Genomic DNA, 18,855 nt, shown 5'->3' on the forward strand with positions numbered 1-18,855 from the left:
GGCCTTTATTACCTAGTAGAATTAATAGACCCCATCATCTTGCTTGACAAGGTAAGTGCTCGACTTGACAGATGGATATAGATTAATAAAGAAATAAATAGATACACCAAATAGCCAATGCCATTGTCTTTTGTAAAAACGGCTGCAGTGGTAATGCGTAAGTAGCTTTTAATTTCACTTCAGAAAAGTGGTCAGAGCCATTGTGTTGTTGCCAGGTAATTGGGCCATTTCAGCTGTCCCTGAGAAGGAGTTTATGTCATGGCTCTGTAGGGAAAAATCTGTCATGTTTAGAATAAAAGAAGGAGTTGAGAGGCAATGGAGGGAGATGGGATTTTTAGCTAGTTACCTTAAAGCTAGAATCCTTCGTTGCTACATCCATTTTTGGATGTAAATATTTATGATATAAACCCATTGATTCTTGAAGAATATAACTTATAAATGCCTCATGAGCTTAGTTCAACTGCCATACCCAATCAGAACTGAAAATATAAGCTTGTTTTACTACAAAGTGTAAATATCTTAAGTGTAAACAAACACTGTATAGCCTTTCTCCAGCCCCATCCCTTAGCTTTTTAGCGAAACAGCGGGAGGGACCGCTGGGTGAACACTTTGTTACTGTTTCAATTAAGGATTCTAGCTGAATGAGTTGGCTAGATCAGCGTTATTAAACCGGGGGTCTGTGGACCCCTAGCACTACTGCTGGGGGTCAGCAAAAAAATAAAATACTTGATAAGACAAGACGTGGATTTTTGATGGGGGTCCCTGGGTCACCGGTTTGCCTGGGAGGGGGCAAGAAAAGGTTGGAAGACCCCTGGGCTATATGGTGTAAGTGTACACCACTGTCCTTTTAATGGAGTCACAGGGGATGGGAGGTTGGTTCAAATAGTGCCCCCTCACAAGTTCAGAGTAAAGGAAATCTCTGTTGAGGAGAGAGTTAGTTGTGGTTCAGTGAAGGGGCCATTAGACCTTATTCAGGCTGGAGTGACAGAGCTGACAGGAACCCTGATTGATGCACCGCTCTGTAACTCCTCTCCTCTCAGACACAGTGGTGTGTTCTCATGCATACCCGATTTACCACCAACCAAAGACCAGCTTACTTATTAGAACCATTCAGTTAAATGTAAAAGATTATATTACATATTCTTTTACCATTGCCTTTAACGGTTTATGCATTCTCAACTGTAGTCTGAGCAAGTCTTTAGGAGAATGGGTCAGTGGGAGCCATGAATTCAATTAATTAAAACAGAGGTGCAGATTGAATGGCATGAAATAAATCAGCTAATGTGGGCAACATATTAACATGTACACTCCAAGGTCTGCGTACTCTTTCGAAACTGTGGTAGAGTAACTGACACTAGCGGATGATGGAAGCTCACAGAGAACAGTACCAAACCCTCTACTCTGGCAAGACTCTGGGGCTCCACACTCAAACCCCAAACTCTTCTCATGCTGGCATGGGGGTGGTGTGGCAGGCACTGGAGCCCAGTGGAGGCTTCTCTCCAGCCCATGACAGTGTGTGCTCAGGGGAATGGTTCTTACACACACATGTAAAACATGTCTACTGTTCCATGGGTAGTAGGAAATGTCTGGCCAGAAGTTGCATTAGTCCACATAAAGGGATCCATGTTAACTGGAGCCTCTCATAAAGACCAGTAAACCGTGTCAATTTGTAGAGAGATACTTGGTTCTTTGTTCCATCAGTGGGCACTTTGAGAGTATTTGGATCCATCAGACAGACTATTGAATTCCCAAGCCGGAAATTTGTCATAGCTCTTGCCGTGTCTTTGGCTATGCCGGATTAAGTGATATGACATGCTATTCTATAAAATCCTTTCTCTGTAATTAATATTACCTGATTGAGCTAATCATGTAAATGTAATTAACTAGAAAGTCAGGGCACCATGGAATAATATTTATAGAGCTGTTATCTTCCGAATAAACTCTTAAAAACCTAGTAATATTTGACATCAAGAGAAGTCAATATTAATCGTCACCTTATTTCAGTCTTGTTTGAAAGTTGTAAATTCTTGGCTAACAAGTTGAATCAGCAATACAAAATTGGGTTTAATTATTTATTTACTAAATTCCTAACTAATCACACAGAATTACATATACACAGAATGAATCATACCTTGATTACAAATTAAGTCATAAAGGAAAACGTCCCTAGCATACGGAACAGTTATGACAGCTGGTTACACAAAGAAAAGGGAGCTGGGTTTGAGTGAAAGAGCGGGAAGACTGAAGAACAAAGGGAGAAGCTATGTCTCTATCGGGCCGTCAGCAACTACTCTATCGTAAATACAGAATCTTATGCATTCTAAATTACCGCCCATTTGGAAAAGGAAAATGCAATAAATATTTACTCTGAGCTGCGCTTCGGTAGGTTGATCGTAGATGCTGGTCGTGTTGGCCAACAGATCTTCCTGTCCTCGGAAGAATGTCTCTGGTGGTAAATTGCATACGTTATAGTAACGTCGTTGTGTGGTAGACGGGATACTCTGTCTGTTCTTTCCTAGCCTACGTTTGCAGCTGCTGTTGCTAACTCAACTGCTAGGAGGTATCACTTCTGTAGTGAATAAGAGTTCAAAGTTCATACCATTCACAACCAAAGCTCACGCTGAGGCTGGCTTCGTTCTGTAGTTATTATCTGAATCCTTCTGACATCGGACCGTCATCCTAATGTAACCGGAACAGGAGGTTACATTTTCGTCAAGGGCTTATATAGTGGAGGGAGAAGGGTGTGTGTCATAGTTTACAGCACATGTCTCTTCACAGGGGCGGGCCACTGATTGAGCAGACCTCTAACCTTTGAAAACCCAAATCTCTCATTTGGAAGCTAAAATTACATTGACTCTTTTCACCAATAATTTTATATTTAAACATTTGAATTGCACAACAATTCCATGTGAATATGATAACTATAATGTGTAGACTTTCCCAGATACAGTTTAGGTCGTCCTGTCATCAGTCATAATGTCTCAGATGACAACCGAACTGACGTCATATTCGTACCAACGCATATTTTCAACTGGTTCTATTACCAAAATTTGGTTACTTTCCCTCCACTTGTTTGATGTTCCCAGACTCTCTGTTTAACAAAGGCTATTCAAGAGTCCCTCTGTAGAGTCAAGAGAGAGGGAACCGAGAAAGGTATTTATGGGGGGGGTCATAAACCTTACCCACAGGCCAACGTCATGACACTCTTTCACAAACTGTACTAATCGTTGAACAGCTTCAGACGCTTACTCATAGACACGGCTTGCTGCAGTAGTAAGACTGCATTTCAATTTCTCATGGAATATATTTTCCTGCCGTTTTGAATCTGTGAAGATTAAAAATCACTACATCAGCCAGTCCCATCCTCCATGTCACCAGTATTTTGCAGAGTCATAGGGGTCTGTCCTTTCTTACCACAGCTCATTCACCCATGACATCGTTAGCAGCATACCACCCTGCATCCCACTACTGGCTTGCCTCTGAAGCTTAGCAGGGTTGGTCCTGGTCAGTCTCTGAATGGGAGATCAGATGCTGGTGGAAGTGGTGTTGGAGGGCCTGTGGGAAGAACTCTTTCTTCTGGTCTAAAAAAATATCCCAATGCTCCAGGGCAGTGATTGGGGACATTGCGCTTGTAGTGGGCTGTCTTTCGGATGGAACGTTAAAACGGGTATCCTGGCACTCTGTGGTCACTAAAAGATCCCATGGCACTTATCATAAGAGTAGGGGTGTTGACCCTGGTGTCCTGGCTAAATTTCCAATCTGGCCCTCATACCATCATGGCCACCTAATCATCCCCAGCTTTCAATTGGCTCATTCATTCCCCCTCCACTCCCCTGTAACTATTCTCCAGGTCGTTGCTGTAAATTAAAATGTGTTCTCAGTCAATTTACCTGGTAAAATAAGGGTAATTAAAAAATAAATTAGATGAGACAGGAAAGGCTTGCAGTGACTGTATTCTTTGGAACCGTATACACATGAGTATACACCTCAAGAAAATACAGAATAACATCAAGGTACAAGTGTAGCTACAGTAGCCACTGGCAGTTAGTTATATGTAATATCTTAACACAGAAAGCCATGCTCTTGTGTTTTGGTCAGTTTGTCTCCTGTGCCCTATAAGGACATTTGGAAATTGCATCTGAACCAACATCTGGTAAATAAGAAAACAAGAAACAGAGGGACATATTGCGCTAGGTGAGATAACAGGGTATCTGTCTCTGTGTGAGGGATCCCTGATGCTCCACTCTTCCAATGCCTGAGTAGAGGCATTATCTAGAGCTATAAAACATTCACCCAGAGCGAGAAAAATGAGCGAGAACAAGGGAGAGAGAGGGACAGACAGAGCAATGCATATAGAAAGAAAAGGCAGAGAAAGCAGGAGAAAATATTTTTTGTAGTACAACCGAAATACTTTTATTTCATGTAGCTTGAATCCAAATTGGTGAAGGAAACAGGGTCATCATCAACATTACATTAAACGTTGGCTGTAATGAGACTTTCCTAAGGATGAAGTCTATCTGACAAAAAGGTAACATTGCTTTATCTGATATATGTGAAGAATCACTGTACTTTTCCTCCAACAAGCTCTGCCTTATTCTTGTGGGAAACAGTGTTGGAATATGGAGATCCTGCTTCATCCTTTAGGTGTCCTGTGGGACATTCTTACCTTGTGAGGAATGCGGGTGTTCAGGAGATTGGAACACTGACAGTTTTACCTCCCTTATCTTGCTTGTTCAAATCCTCCTCTACACGTTTCTCTCCTTGTAAATCCACACACATCTTGGAGACATAAAAAGAACAACACGCTGAGGCAAGCCTTTTGAGAGCTCTGCTAGTTTACTTCAGCCAATAAAAATTGATCGGTTACAGGAAGCCCAATATTTCAAAAATGATGATGAAGACATCAATGTCAGTGTAGTAACTTAGCATCGGCCTCACTCAGTGTCACTGTTTATGGAGATTTTGGAGTCCTTTTTTTATCCAGGGCAACATCATATTGATAGTTTCAGCATGACAATCAGAAAAATAACATGCATTGTCAATAATAGCAGAAAACTATTGAATTTCACAGCTTGCCAGTGGAGGTTGAGGCAGTTAACAGCAGTTGAAAGAGCAACAACCCAGACGCATGTCTTTTTATGTGAGGGATGCGTCACGACACTTAGTAGAGGAACTGTCTGATGGCTTTTTTGTCAGAGTTTTTAAATATGTAACTCAGACAGCCATAATTCTGAGCTGAGCATGAATTCTAGTCTAGCGTGGCAGATTTATTTTCTTAGAGAACTAACAATGTTTTTTCTTCCTCTCTGATTTGGCTCCTAATTCACTCAGCCTAGTGCCAGCCACAGTTAGAGAGGATGGGGAACACACAGATACACACACACACACACACACACACACACACACACACACACACACACACACACACACACACACACACGTTTGTTTTACTATCCTTGTGGGGACCAAACAATTGATTCCCATTCAAAATCCTATTTTCCTTAACCTAAACCTAACCCTACCTTGACCCTAAACCTCAAACCCTAATTGTAACCCTAAACCTAACCCCTAAGCCTAAAATAGCATTTTTTCCTTGTGGGGACCGGCAAATGTAGTACACTCACTCACTCACTCACTCACTCACTCACTCACTCACTCACTCACTCACTCACTCACTCACTCACTTCACTTCACTTCACTTCACTTCACTTCACTTCACTTCACTTCACTTCACTTCACTTCACTCACTCACTCACTCACTCACTCACTCACTCACTCACTCACTCACTCACTCACTCACTCACACTTGTCAAAATAATAGGGTTTGGCCTGATTCGTTCACCCCTCACCATAAACCCTGTGGGCTCCAAAAATATATAACATTTGTGTTAGGGAGATTCCATTCCACTTAGCTAGAGTTTCACTCACTTAAACATACTGTAGCTTCATATCTCATAGTCCAAAAACCAAATCCGCAAATGAAATTAAATAAAAAATGAATTGAATAGATTAAAAAGCAGGCCCTTTGAGGCAAGGAAAGCAGCACATTTGAAACAGTCTGAATGATAGGAAGTGCTGGGGGCCTGTAGACTGCTGCCTCACCGCTAGCCAGGCTCAGCGTATTGATAACGCGGTGCAAAGCTGGAGCAGTGGTGCGTGAAAGAGAGCCAGAGAGCCTCCTCTCGCTGACTGATGACTATCCCCTCCCCTCTTTTAGCCAGAGCAGCAGTGCACAGACAACCGCTTAACATGACCAACATCTCTCCCTGCTGCTGCTACAGTAAGGATGCTCAGTCACATAGAATTGCCGGGATGTAAGACATTCATACAAACAGATACACCATTAGATGCTATGGGGGTAATATCCTACACTCCTCCCTCCATCCCTGGTCGAGGGCTTGCTGTGGTGTCCTCCACCCTCCGTGGGTTAAGATGATGGGTTGTTGGAGATGGCGGCCTGGGGGATTGTGGTGGTAGCAGAGAGAGAGGGAGGAAATTGAATGGGCTGAATGGGTTTAATTCATAAAACATGTTATGGGCATTTCAACTTTATTGCTGTCTGTAAGGGGAAAGGAGGGCTGCAAATGAAATATGCTATGAAGTGAGCTCAGTTCGATACCATAGAATTGTTGTAATAGAAATACTATGACCAAGGATACCTCAGTACTGCTTAACGGAATGGTATGACGGGTTCATACGTCTGTAGTGTTTCCTAACAGATTTGAAAGCCATTCAATTAAATGAGACTCTTCAGTCAAGCATGTTTTTTCATACAGTTTCAGCACAGAAGGCCTTTATTTCATAACATTGATCAAACATGTGGGATGGTTGCAATACTAAAGAGTAAGGAAGCATCCATACAGGTGACATTGCCCCATCTGTCTGTTCCCTTAGCTCCTTCCATGGTTCCCATCATGCACCAGGTCAGCTCCACCATGAAGAGCTTCACATTGTCATGGCCACAACCTGAGCAGCCCAATGGAATCATCCTGGACTATGAACTGAGGTACTATGAAAAGGTAAGACAACATTTTAATAATTAATGTCTGTAATAAGAACTAAAATACACGAGCAGATCATTATGTCAACCAGAGGCATCTCTTTTAAGTTCAATGGAAAGACACCCAGAAGGTTGTCTCTATTGGGTGAATCTTCTGGACGGGTATTGGTCTACCAAGCTTGCTAGGAATATTAGCCTTTATGCCTTTATCCTTTCAACCATGGGACTCAATATTCATGTGTTATTATACTTGACACGTTTACTCTAATTTTATTGTACCCTCTGATTTTTGAGTCATTCCCCTCGTTACCTTGGAGAGTGTGCATCCGAGAATGCATTTGCAACCTTGATAATTATCCATTAATTGCGTTTAACCTGCGTCTTCTTTGGATGAGCACAGAGCACTGGGTTGCTAGGATACTGGCGTGCTTGGACCTATTTTGTGTGAAAGGTGTCCTCTCAGTCTGGGTCTTTCGCCAACCCTGTCTGACCTGTGGCTCCTCCACACAGCCTTTTTCCCCCCTGAGTAGAGGCAGCACACATAGCCTTTCAACTCTATATCATTAGGTAGTAAATATGCAGCTTCCCCCATGCTTAGAGAGGGCTGCCCTGTGGTCTCGCTAACCTTATATCCACTCCATTGCCCTAACCTCTCTCTGTCTCTCTCAGCTTCCTCTATATCTCCCTACTTCCTCTTTCTCTCACTCTGTTTTACACTGTTTTTTCATTGTTGTTTCCATTTCCTTTTCATTTTCTCTCTCTGCCTGCTGCACCTCTACAGTCTTCTGTCAGTATCCTTCTCTGGCTCTCGTCTCTTCCTCTCTGATATAGTATGGTCATACCTATGGAGTTCATGGATACGATGTCACTTGTGGTTTCTATTGAAAAGGCTGTGTTGACAACACTGTACACTCATAAAGCCTGCATTTACTGTATATTATCCAACATAATGCTGTCAAATGTGCTCTTTCAGAGAGTTTGGTCAAAACCCTCTCTGTCCTCTGATGACTTAGTTGTTTTCAAATCAAATCAAATTTTATTTGTCACATACACATGGTTAGCAGATGTTAATGCGTGTGTAGTGAAATGCTTGTGCTTCTAGTTCCAACAATGCAGTAATAACCAACAAGTAATCTAACTAACAATTCCAAAACTACTGTCTTATACACACAAGTGTAGGGTGATAAAGAATATGTACATAAAGATATATGAATGAGTGATGGTACAGAGCGGCATAGGCAAGATACAGTAGATGGTAGATCAGTGAAAGGTTGTTATTAATAAGCACTTCATATGTCCAGTTGTGAGAGTACGAGAAGATGGAGGCTAGCTGGCCTATTTAAACAGCCTAAGTTGCATTAAAGATATTGAGTGTTCTGTATGTCAAAGACAACTAGCAATTTTAGCATTCTCAGTCTGTGTCTACATTTGTGTGCGTGCCCCCATCCCCTAAGCCAGGGATGGGCAACTGGGATTACCCTTTTGTAGGCCTGCGGAAAATCAGCAGGAACAATGCAAAAGTAATTCTGCTTTGAAAGTTGATACATTTGTGACCTCACTTTTGAGAAAATGGCCCTTGAAAGTTTTGGTACCTACTGGAGAGCTCTTCTACACCCATTCAGCATCATTCACACTCGTTTAAACTTGAGCGCCACCCATCTCTTTAAGGATTCACATGTACTAAAACAACCAATGATTTCAAGACCAAAGTCTGTGAATTTACCAACTACCTCTATCGACAGTTGTCGCAGAGACATCATAAACATTATATTGAAATAGTTACTTGCATAGTGGAGTATTTTGTTTAGACATGTTGCTAGCTAGCTAAACAATGAACCATAATCCCAACTCATAATGTTACTACCCTGCATGAACCTGCAGGTAGCTAACCAACCAGGTTCAATGTTAGCTAGCTAACATTAGGCTATAACTAGCAATGCAAATGGTTCTGAGATACAAATAATATTACTACACCGATCATACACGTAACATTAGATAGCTAGCTAATGTTAGCTAACTAGCTAACAGTACACTCTGACAAACTAGAAACATGTAATATAATGTTGCTAGCTAGACTCTCTTACCCGTATACAAGTATGGACATTTCTCCCTCTCTGTCACGGATGCCATGGCTGCTCTTAGTTTGAAGATGTAATTCGGAGCCTTATGTGTTCTCTTGTCGACTCCGTCTGCATATTTGCAATCAAACTCCAGAATTTTCTCCATCTCCTTAGCTATCATACTCTACATGGCAGACCAATCCTAACTCATCTCTCGGCATGTCCAATCATGGCTAGTGGGAAGCGGCCTTTTCCCATGGCTAAACCAGCTAGGCTCGTAATTTAACCATTTTATTTGTATTTACAAATGACATATACGTTTGTTATTAAGGCACATGAAAGTTCACATCCCCCAAAAAACATTTTAATAAAAAAATAAAGTTTACGTTCAAATGGTGCCCTTGTGAAGTAAACTCAGCAAAAATAGAAATGTCCTCTCACTGTCAACTGCGTTTATTTTCAGCAAACTTAACGTGTAAATATTTGTATGAACATAACAAGATTCAACAACTGAGACATTAACTGAACAAGTTCCACAGACATGTGACTAGCAGAAATTGAATAATGTGTCCCTGAACAAAGGGGAGGTGTTTGGCCACCAGCTGCATTAAGTACTGCAGTGCATCTCCTCATGGACTGCACCAGATTCGCCAGTTATTGCTGTGAGATGTTACCCCACTCTTCCACCAAGGCACCTGCAAGTTCCCGGACATTTCTGGGGGGAATGGCCCTCACCCTCAGATCCAACAGGTCCCAGACGTGCTCAATGGGATTGAGATCCGGGCTCTTCGCTGGCCATGGCAGAACACTGACATTCCTGTCTTGCAGGAAATCACGCACGGAACGAGCAGTATGGCTGGTGGCATTGTCATGCTGGATGGTCATGTCAGGATGAGCCTGCAGGAAGGGTTCCACATGAGGGAGGAGGATGTCTTCCCTGTAATGCATAGCGTTGAGATTGCCTGCAATGACAACAAGCTCAGTCCGATGATGCTGTGACACACCGCCCCAGACCATGATTGACCCTTCACCTCCAAGTCAATCCCGCTCTAGAGAACAGGCCTCGGTGTAACACTCATTCCTTTGACAATAAACACGAATCTGACCGTCACCCCTGGTGAGACGAAACCGCGACTCCTCAGTGAAGAGCACTTTTTGCCAGTCCTGTCTGGTCCAGCGACAGTGGGTTTGTGCCCATAGGCGGCGATGTTTCCGGTGATGTCTGGTGAGGACCTGCCTTACAACAGGCCTACAAGCCCTCAGTCCAGCCTCTCTCGCCCTATTGCGTACAGTCTGAGCACTGATGGAGGGATTGTGCGATCCTGGTGTAACTCGGGCAGTTGTTGTTGCCATCCTGTACCTGTCCCGCAGGTGTGATGTTCGGATGTACCGATCCTGTGCAGGTGTTGTTACACGTGGTCTGCCACTGCGAGGACGATCAATTGTCCAACCTGTCTCCCTGTAGTGCTGTCTTAGGCATCTCACAGTACGGACATTGCAATTTATTGCCCTGGCCACATCTGCAGTCCTCATGCCTCCTTCTTGCATGCCTAAGGCATGTTCACGCAGATGAGCAGGGACCTGGGCATCTTTCTTTTGGTGTTTTTCAGAGTCAGTAGAAAGGCACTTTAGTGTCCTAAGTTTTCACAACTGTGACCTACCGTCTGTAAGCTGTTAGTGTCTTAACGACCATTCCACAGGTGCATGTTCAATAATTGTTTATGGTTCATTGAACAAGCATGGGTAACAGTGCTTAAACCCTTTACAATGAAGAACTGTGGGGTTATTTGGGATTTGTATTAATTATCTTTGGAAGATAGGGTCCTGAAAGTGCTGTTTCTTTTTTTTGCTGAGTTTAGTTATGCACAACATACACCTAGTTTCCTGAAACGAGTCACATATTTCAATATAAAGACATACCATTTTTCATCACAGCGGAAGTCACAGGTTTGTTTGAGGTGGTTCTGTACTGTGTTTCATTTCAGGACTCCCACAGTGGTTCCATAGACACAACATAGTGTTGAACAAACTCATTTCCTCAGAGAGACAATAGTATTATCGTGGAGATAGGGATAGGGATATTTACCTGGATCGCAGCTGTATTGCAAAGAAGAGATGAGGAGAATCAGAGTCCTCAGGGTGGAGAGTCAGAAAAGATGGCCCCACACACACAACGGAAGGAGAATAATACATTCTACTATTACCCCAGGACCAGGTTACACTCCCACACAGAAAATAATGGAGAGAATTCTGGATCAAATTGCAGGAATACGAGTCTGAACGCTTTGTTCTATTTCCATACTTGTTTTATCTACCTGGTCTGCCTAATATGATGGCTTTATCACCTCTGTCTGGGCAACAGGAAAATGTGTCAGAGCTAAAAGTAAAGATGATTTAAAGTTATTTTTGAAATCATGAAGTCATCAGAGGCCCACCGCAGTGTATGATGCTTTGCGGTTTACTACATATCTTTCATACAAAAAACCCACAGCCCACGAATAGGGTTCATGCTTCATGAAATGGATAATTATGAATGGAGGGCCAGTATAACACTCTGTTTCCTGTCCTGCCACTCTCTTCCTAGTTTCACCCCCCCGTCCGGTATTTCTGTGTTTAATGCCAGTTACTCAGCTGCACTTTCCAGGGAATGTCTGGAGCCATGGGGTTGGTTTAGATTTGGGATCGGGTCTGGATTGCACCATTGGCCAATGAAAGCTGATATAAAATCTCTATTCCAGCAAAGGTCTTTTTCTTCCTCCTGCTCTGTGCAGACAATGAAGAAGAGGTGGGCTCCCGATGGGACAGCACACTGATAATGTCAGCACTCCCTGTCACAATATCCTATTATGTAATGCTCTACTCGGTCCGAGTACAAACCCCATTCCGCATTTTCTGCATGTGTGAGGAGAATTCCATTTGCTAGCCTTTGCTGAGGTTGTGGATTTCATCTTGGCCTTCTTGCTGAGCATCAAAGCTGGTGTGATGATAAGCAGTGAGAATATTGGCGTGATGGCAAGGTGGAGTCTGCAATTGAAATTGAAATGGCAAGGGCCAACGAGGCATATTTCATCCGTCAGCTTTGACTGAAGTGCCACGGAACACTGCCAGGCTGAACATTGCCAGGCTGAACACTGCTAGGCTGTTGAGAGTTAAATTCACAGTCCCCCTCCGCAGCTCTGGGAGTCTCCACCCCTCACAAATCTTTAAGAAGGCCAGGCGGGGATAAGGCCAGAGGAGGATGGGTTGGGGCTTCAGAGGGATGGAATTGGGAGTGGTTGTAAAGGGCGGTTCACTGGGTATTTCTGGGGAAGAGAGATAAGTGGCCTTGGGCATTTAAGGAATTCCAGGCATTATACAAAGTCCCCATATCTAATTCTGCACAGGACCTTGTCATTTAGGCAGTGCATGCGCTGAGCGAGGAAGCAGCTATATTTCAGGGGTGAAGTTGCATCTAATTTCTGCTCAGTGTTTTTCTTCTGATAAAGGAAGGTCAGAGCCTCCATTAGCTGAGGAGTGTTACCTTCCTTCCTCTGTCTCTCTCTGTCTCTGTGGGTTGGCTGTTTTTGTGTGTCTGCTGTGTATGCACACACTTTTCCTTTTATAAATTACCACCATGGAGGATACTTACAGTTTGTATGGTCCAGATACTAAAAATGTGTCCAGTCTTTATACAAACCAGAAGACCTAACCTGCCACATACCAAGTCACACATTCTCACTAAACACTTACTAAACACATGCTGAACATGTACATACACTCATGTGTTCAGTAAAAACATCAGCATACAATCCACCTCTCACACAATATATGTTCTCCCTGTATCCCTTCACTCTGGTCTGAGGCGAAACTGAACACGTCTCACGGTTTTTCCACCTCCTGCTCTTGTTTGCTCTCATCCCTCCACAGAGGAAATAGTCTGGAAGGAGAGAGACAGAGAGGGATTAAAGCAAACAGAGAAAGAAAAGCAAATGCCATGAGCTTTCTAAGTACACACAATGCCAGTGAAAAGCTGTGTTGTGATGAGCCAACGATCTGAAAGGAGAGATGTGTGTGGTAACTCTGGTTGATGATTGATGATGGACACGTCTATGCATGGACTCTAAAACCCGGATCAGCTACCAATATGCTGCACATGGTGAAAGATCTAATATGGGGATGTTGTTTGGAAGTCTTTTTTTCTCAACACCCCACTCATTGCTCGATGTCCCTATTTCTGGTTTTATGTGGCCAAATTAAAAGAGTTCTAAAATTATATACTGTGTGTATGTGAAAAGCCTAATTCCCCTCTATGGCTGTATAAAGATTACAACAGTGGAGGCCAATGTGGATATCCACCATCCAGAATAATCTCATACACAAACATAAAGAGGAATAAGGGCCATTTTGTTATCTAAGCCCACAGGGCAGTATGTAGTGTATATTAATGATTAGGGGTTGACTCGAGTTGTTACTCCACTGCCTAAAGGCTGCAGGCCCAGTGTGATGAACAGATGTAATATCCTCTAACTCTCTTTCTCCTATTTTTCAATCTCTCCGTTATTGTTACAGGACCACACTGAGTTGAATTCAACCATGGTGCGGAGCCAGACCAACACTGCCCGTGTGGAGGGCCTGAGGCCAAGCATCATGTACGTGGTACAGGTCCGTGCCAGGACGGTGGCAGGCTTCGGCAAATACAGCAGCAAGCAGTGCTTCCAAACCCTGACAGATGGTATGCTCTGTGTGTGTGTGTGTGTGTGTGTGTGTGTGTGTGTGTGTGTGTGTGTGTGTGTGTGTGAGACCACCATGCGGGTCTTTGTGTCTGTGGACTGGGTGTGGGAGTTTGGCTATAGTAATAACTTCAAACATTAACTGTCATTACTGCAATATATTTGTATGTGTCGACGCAGAGCAGGTGGTGATTTTTTCAAAATTAAACAGATATTCCCTTGATATTAGGATTTATTTTTAATATACATATCCCAAAGTCATTGTCTGGATTAAAGTAGTTCCTACTAGAGCCATGTATCCGCAGTGCCTTCAGAAATGATTCACACCCCTTGACTTTTTCCACATATAGTTGTGTTATAAAGTGGGATTAAAATGTATTTAATTGTAATTTTTTTGTCAATGGTCTACACAAAATACTTTAATGTCAAAGTGGAATAATATTTCATCATCATTTTTTAAAAAAGGTGTCAAGTTGGTTGTTGATCTTTGCTAGACAGCCATTTTCAAGTATTTTCAAGCTGATTTAAGTCAAAACTGTAACTACTGTAGGCCCCTCAGGAACATTTAATGTCATCTTGGTAAGTAACTCCAGTGTAGATTTGAGTTTTAGCTTATTGTCCTGCTGAAATGTGAATTTGTCTCCCAGTGTCTGTTAGAAAGCAGACTGAAACAAGTTTACCTCTAGGATTTTGCTTGTGCTTAGCTCTAGACCTTTTCTTTTTATTAAAAAAAACTCCCTAGTCCTTGCTGATGACAAGCATACCCATAACATGATGCAGCCACCACCATTCTTAAAAATATGAAAAGTGGTACTCAGTTATGGGTTGTGTTGGATTTGCTCCAAACATAATGCATTGTGTTCAGGACAAAAAGTTAATTTCTTTGCCACATATTATGCAGTTTTACTTATTGCAAACAGGATACATGTTTTGAAATATATATTGTTTTGTACAGGCCTTCTTTTCACTCTCATTTAGGTTAGTATTGTGGAGTAACTACAATGTTGTTGTTTTATCCTATCACAGCCATTAAACTCTGTAACTGGTTTAAAATCACTTTTGACCTCATGGTGAAATCCTGGAGCAGATTCCATCCTCTCTGTCAACTGAGTTAGGAAGGACTCCTGTATCTTTGTAGTGACTGGGTGTATTGATACACCATCCAAAGTTGAATAAATTCTCCATGCTCAAAGGGATATTCAATGTCTGCTTTTGTATAGTCGATGCAACTTATTATCTGACTTGTTAAGCACATTTTTACTCATGAAGTTATTTAGGCTTGCCATAACAAAGGGATTGACTACTTAGTGATTCAAGACAATTTAGCTTTTCATTTTGATTAATTTGTAAACATTTCTAAAAACATAATTCCACTTTGACATTATGGGGAATTGATTGTAGATTAGTGCCAAAATCTAAATTGAATCCATTTTAAATTCAGGCTGTAACACAATGAAATGTGGAAAAGTCAAGGGGTGTGAATAAATTATGAAGACACTGTAGAAAATAAATATATGGCTCCGACTAATTCCATTTGTTCGGGGAAATTGCACATTGGAGGTGTTAGCCATAGTGAGTCTGCAGGTGGCACAGCTGCATGCCGTAGTGGAGGAAAGCAGCCAACAGAGAGCCCCTGCATGCTCACAGTGTGGTGTAGCTCGTTAAGGGATCTCTAGCAGCAGCGCCTGCCGAAGAGTTGGGGTTGCAGCAGCATCCGTTCCCCCCCAAAACAGTTGAGTCATCAGTCTTAGAAAAGTTGTCTGGTCATGAGACTATAAAACTCTGAACCCAATAAAAAGTTGACAAAATAAAGCTTTTATGCAAATGTTGCACCAAAATAAGTGTCAAATATTTGTTATCACTAGGAGCTATTTTGAAAGCTTCCACAAAATGGTATAAACAATTATAACCCATATGAAAACCACAGAATATGAAAAAGGGTGCTGTTCATTCAAAACCCAATATGAATGGTTATATACAGTGGGGCAAAAAAGTATTTAGTCAGCCACCAATTGTGCAAGTTCTCCCACTTAAAAAGATGAGAGAAGCCTGTAATTTTCATCATAGGTACACTTCAACTATGACAGACAAAATGAGGGGAAAAAATCCAGAAAATCACATTGTAGGATTTTTAATGAATTTATTTGCAAAATATGGTGGAAAATAAGTATTTGGTCAAATAACAAAAGTTTATCTCAACACTTTGTTATATACCCTTTGTTGGCAATGACAGAGGTCAAACGTTTTCTGTAAGTCTTCACAAGGTTTTCACACACTGTTGCTGGTATTTTGGCCCATTCCTCCATGCAGATCTCCTCTAGAGCAGTGATGTTTTGGGGCTGTTGCTGTGCAACACGAACTTTCAACTCCCTCCAAAGATTTTCTATGGGGTTGAGATCTGGAGACTGGCTAGGCCACTCCAGGACCTTGAAATGCTTCTTACGAAGCCACTCCTTCGTTGCCTGGGTGGTGTGTTTGGGATCATTGTCATGCTGAAAGACCCAGCCACATTTCATCTTCAATACCCTTGCTGATGGAATGAGGTTTTCGCTCAATATCTCACGATACATGGCCCCATTCATTCTTTCCTTTACACGGATCAGTCATCCTGGTCCCTTTGCAGAAAAACAGCCCCAAAGCATGATGTTTTCACCCCCTGCTTCACAGTAGGTATGGTGTTCTTTGGATGCAACTCAGCATTCTTTGTCCTCCAAACACGACGAGTTGAGTTTTTACCAAAAAGTTATATTTTGGTTTCATCTGACCATATGACATTCTCCCAATCTTCTTCTGGATCTTCCAAATGCTCTCTAGCAAACTTCAGACGGGCCGGGACATGTTCTTGCTTAAGCAGGGGGACACGTCTGGCACTGCAGGATTTGAGTCCCTGGCGGCGTGGTGTGTTACTGATAGTAGGCTTTGTTACTTTGGTCCCAGCTCTTTGCAGGTCATTCACTAGGTCCCCCCGTGTGATTCTGGGATTTTTGCTCACCGTTCTTGTGATCATTTTGACCCCACGGGGTGAGATCTTGTGTGGAGCCCCAGATCGAGGGAGATTATCAGTGGTCTTGTATGTCTTCCATTTCCTAATAATTGCTCCCACAGTTGATTTCTTCAAACCAAGCTGCTTACCTATTGCAGATTCAGTCTTCCCAGCCTGGTGCAGGTCTACAATTTTGTTTCTGGTGTCCTTTGACAGCTCTTTGGTCTTGGCCATAGTGGAGTTTGGAGTGTGACTGTTTGAGGTTGTGGACAGGTGTCTTTTATACTGATAACAAGTTCACACAGGTGCCATTAATACAGGTAACGAGTGGAGGACAGAGGAGCCTTTTAAAGAAGAAGTTACAGGTTTGTGAGAGCCAGAAATCTTGCTTGTTTGTAGGTGACCAAATACTTATTCTCCACCATAATTTGCAAATAAATTCATTAAAGTACTCGGAATTGTTCCGGGCTGTCTCTGAGAATTTGGCAAATAAATTCATTAAAAATCCTACAATGTGATTTTCTGGATTTTTTTTTCTCATTTTGTCTGTCGTAGTTGAAGTGTACCTATGATGAAAATTACAGGCCTCTCTCATCTTTTTAAGTGGGAGAACTTGCACAATTGGTGGCTGACTAAATACTTTTTTGCCCCACTATATATGATATAGATAAATACTGGAGAATGTGTGATTCAGTTGGAAATGACAGAACAGCAACACATCCTTTTAATCTGATCTATACATATGAAGGTATGGTGTTTCTGTTTACTTTCTTAACTCTCCCTCTGACACGTGATAAAGCATTTGTGTTGAGATTAGCAGGCGTTCTTCTGACTCCTATTGAGTGTGTAAGGGGATTAGCTGTGTCAGGAAGCAATGTGTCACTCTGAGGGACTGTCTGTCTGCACAGATACTAGCCCACATGTCTATGTGTATCACAGTAGAGACACTTTTAACACTGTCCCAATACCATTTAACTGTTCCAATACTCATATTTCTCTTCTCTCCCATCCTTTCCTCTCTTCTCTCACCACTTTACTTTTCACACCTCTTCTCTGACCTCCTCTTTTACCTTCCCTTCAACTATCTCTATTTCTATCCATTTCTCTCTCTCTCTGTCTCTCTCTCTCTGTCTCTCTCTCTCTGTCTCTCTCTCTCTCTCTGTCTTTCTCTCTCTCTCTCTGTTGTTGCAGATGAGTATAAATCGGAGCTGAGGGAGCAGCTGCCTTTGATTGCAGGCTCAGCGGCTGCAGGAGTGGTCTTCCTTGTATCATTGGTGGCCATCTCCATCGTCTGCAGCAGGTAACAACCACTTAGTCACTGCTCATACCTGGTGTTACCGGGAATATGATCAACGGTTATGCCTCCCAGGAATTAAATGTTAATATTACAAATGTTTAATACAGTGCCTTAATATTGTCAAATATGGTTACAAAACCGTCTTTTGCTGATTCTTTGTTGCAGGAAGAGATCATACATGAAGGAGACTATATACAGTGACAAACTTCAGCACTACAGTACAGGCAGAGGTAAGCATAAAACTCTCATCCCATCCCATCCCATCCCACACACACAATACACACCCCCACGGACCCTCCCACTCACACACTCTTCTACCACTGACTCCACCAGAGGCACCACACAACATCTGACTCCCATCATCCCAGTCGGGCCCTTATATAACATCCTGGCTATTTTGATAGATTATCTATTTAAGACCCAGCTCGTTACCTATCCTCCTTCATCCCTGCCTCCTTATTCCTCTCCGGTACATATAGTGAGGGAAAAAAGTATTTGATCCCCTGCACCCATGAGAAGGTGACAACAGTTGGTGCGATTATTCGCAAATGGAAGAAACACAAAAGAACTGCCCATCTCTCTCGGCCTGGGGCTCCATGCAAGATCTCACCTTGTGGAGTTGCAATGATCATGAGAACGGTGAGGAATCAGCCCAGAACTACACGGGAGGATCTTGTCAATGATCTCAAGGCAGCTGGGACCATAGTCACCAAGAAAACAATTGGTAACACACTACACCGTGAAGGAATGAAATCCTGCAGCGCATGCAAGGTCCCCCTGCTCAAGAAAGCACATATACATGCCCG

At 42.5% G+C, this 18,855-nt stretch overlaps 1 protein-coding gene across 1 annotated transcript in view; it reads left to right on the forward strand.

Moving 5' to 3' along the window:
- The window catches only part of LOC112251572 (ephrin type-B receptor 1-like), a 200,872-nt gene that overhangs the window by 142,489 nt on the left and 39,528 nt on the right, over positions 1 to 18,855 (forward strand). The window contains exons 6-9 of the mRNA XM_042322148.1: positions 6,895 to 7,019; positions 13,609 to 13,771; positions 17,944 to 18,052; positions 18,215 to 18,279. Coding sequence (XP_042178082.1) covers positions 6,895 to 7,019; positions 13,609 to 13,771; positions 17,944 to 18,052; positions 18,215 to 18,279 — 462 coding nt within the window. The remainder of the gene's footprint in view (positions 1 to 6,894; positions 7,020 to 13,608; positions 13,772 to 17,943; positions 18,053 to 18,214; positions 18,280 to 18,855) is intronic.

Source organism: Oncorhynchus tshawytscha, linkage group LG05 (genome assembly GCF_018296145.1).
Source record: "Oncorhynchus tshawytscha isolate Ot180627B linkage group LG05, Otsh_v2.0, whole genome shotgun sequence".
Classification (NCBI taxonomy): domain Eukaryota; kingdom Metazoa; phylum Chordata; class Actinopteri; order Salmoniformes; family Salmonidae; genus Oncorhynchus; species Oncorhynchus tshawytscha.